At 45.6% G+C, this 2,188-nt stretch overlaps 1 protein-coding gene across 2 annotated transcripts in view; it reads right to left on the bottom strand.

Moving 5' to 3' along the window:
• LOC119302936 (helicase protein MOM1-like) overlaps nt 1-2,188 on the bottom strand; it is a 13,227-nt gene that overhangs the window by 6,106 nt on the left and 4,933 nt on the right. For both annotated transcript variants that reach the window (XM_037579991.1, XM_037579993.1), the window contains exons 6-7: nt 791-1,856; nt 631-719 (exon numbers count right to left, since the gene is read on the bottom strand). In XM_037579991.1, the coding sequence (XP_037435888.1) occupies nt 631-719; nt 791-1,856 (1,155 nt within the window). The remainder of the gene's footprint in view (nt 1-630; nt 720-790; nt 1,857-2,188) is intronic.

Genomic DNA, 2,188 nt, shown 5'->3' with positions numbered 1-2,188 from the left:
TGGCACGGGTCAGATGCCCGTAACAGTCCCGCAGCTGCTTATCTCACCAGGAAACGAGCCAATTAATGGCCGCCGTCGCGTGTCCAACAGCCTGCGCCCGTTTCAGCCCCATTTTCCTGCCGCCCGCCGGCCACATTTCCCACCGCTTGCTGCTATAGAAAGGCCAGTGCATCCCCGTCCCAGCTCATCTCCCTGCCGCCCACAGCTCCACTTCCCTCCTCATCCTCACCAAACCGCTTCGCCCAAGGCCAGACTGGCTGCCACTCACGGAGGAGGCACAGCAGCTGGACAAGGAGGATGCGCAGGAGGAGGCTGCCCTCATTGCAGAGGAGTGGGATCACCGGGAAAAGCTGCCACGGCCGGTTTCCCGCCGGTCCCTCACTGTTAGGGCAGCTTGGGATGCCCACCAGGCCACCGCCTCCGACATAGGCGTTGAGGAGGCCGCGGCAGAGAGGGAGCATGCCTTCTGGGCCAACTTCGAGGTGGCATGGGCAGCAGCACAGGAGATGGACAGAGAACGAGCACGCCATCTGGGACCATCCCCCAAAAGTCTGGACTAGTGAAGAAGGGCGGGCAATATATTTCAACACAAACATCAAGGGAATAATGAAGTCGTTACATTCAGCATACCGGTAGTTCAAACAATTCATATAGCTTTGAGATCTCAGGCTTCAACTGGATGTGAAGACTTTTTTGTGTGTCTTGAAGATTTTCCACCCCTACAAAATGGACTCTGTTAGAACAGTGCATTATTCACACAAAAAACAGAGCTGGTATTACAGTAGTATACCTTGTTCCTGCCATGTGTCATCAACTGATATTTGATGAGAACTAGATGTCACATTAGTTTCAGGCAATATTGAGTCCTTGTCTTCGCCAGCTAAAACATTTGCAGATGAATCCAAGATTCCAGCAATTTTTCGACGAGAACTACATGCCGTATTAGTTTCAGGCAATATTGAGTCCTGGTCTTCGCCAGCTAAAACATTTGCAGATGAATCCAAGATTCCAGCAATTTTTCTACGTTTGGTACTGCCTTCATCAGCCTCATCGGCAGGAACGTTCCCTTCTTCCATGTTTTGTATCTTTCTACAGCTTCTTTGTGCCTGCTCAGTTATATACTGCCAACGAGGAGACTTCTGATCTAGCAAATTTACCCAGAACTTTGGCAGATCACTATCAGGTGCAGAGATCCCCTCCCTCTCACCTACTACAAGACTATCTCTAGAATAAAAAGGTCCACTCAGATGAGCTTGTGATATGGCTGCATTGCTCATCTTAGTGCTGGGATCATCTTTAGTGGATAACTTCTTTAAGTCCAAAAGTACTTTATCCATGAACAGTTTCTCAGCATCAGAATCCTTGCGTAAACATGCATAGTTTTTTAGCCCTTCGAGTCTACTGAAGAGAAATGATGCACCCCAACTAAGCAGAGAATGGCTCAGGATAGGCCTTATATTCTGGACAGTGCTATCAAGAATATGACCATGCTTTGCAAGTATAAGAGCCTTTTCCTCCACTGTACAAGACGAATACAAACGAAAAATGGGCACACACTCGGATTGTGACTCTATGCTGATCTTCTGGAGGACTCTCAAGTCATTTGTGGGATTCCAATCACTACAATATATGATGATGACATCAACTGATGATAGTTTAATGCTTGGGACACACGCACGACTATCAATCAAGAAAATAAACCGGCCCTTAGTCGTGTCATTGAACATACTCATTGCACCCTGTTTCTTTCGTACATTGAGATCACGCTCCACGCGCTCATATGACTCAAAACCAAATCTTTGATTGACAAAGTCATCCAAAATGTCACCCATTGGATTGCCAGCCCCACCACAAGACTGCACATAGAAGAAAGTAACATTATATTGCACTGATAAGCTTGGGAAACCTTTAAAAAAGATCATGATATTTGATTCTAACAACGATGAATCAGAAACTACCCAAACAATGAGCTTAATAAGGGATATATCATATACCCTTCAGGAATTAAAAAGTGCAGATGGTACTTAAACATTGGTACATTTTGAAAAAATGTGGCAACATCTTTTTTTAACAGACGCCACGATGCTAGAACATGTGCTTGCAAAATGTTGTTTCTAGAGTGAACCATATGTTCATTGTACCAAAAAAAGATTAAATAGAATCAAATGCATATCAGCTTTCTGCAGGA

This window comes from Triticum dicoccoides, chromosome 5A, assembly GCF_002162155.2.
Source record: "Triticum dicoccoides isolate Atlit2015 ecotype Zavitan chromosome 5A, WEW_v2.0, whole genome shotgun sequence".
Lineage (NCBI taxonomy): Eukaryota > Viridiplantae > Streptophyta > Magnoliopsida > Poales > Poaceae > Triticum > Triticum dicoccoides.
The sequence above is the reverse complement of the archived record's forward strand: the minus strand, read 5'-3'. Positions and strand labels throughout refer to the sequence as shown.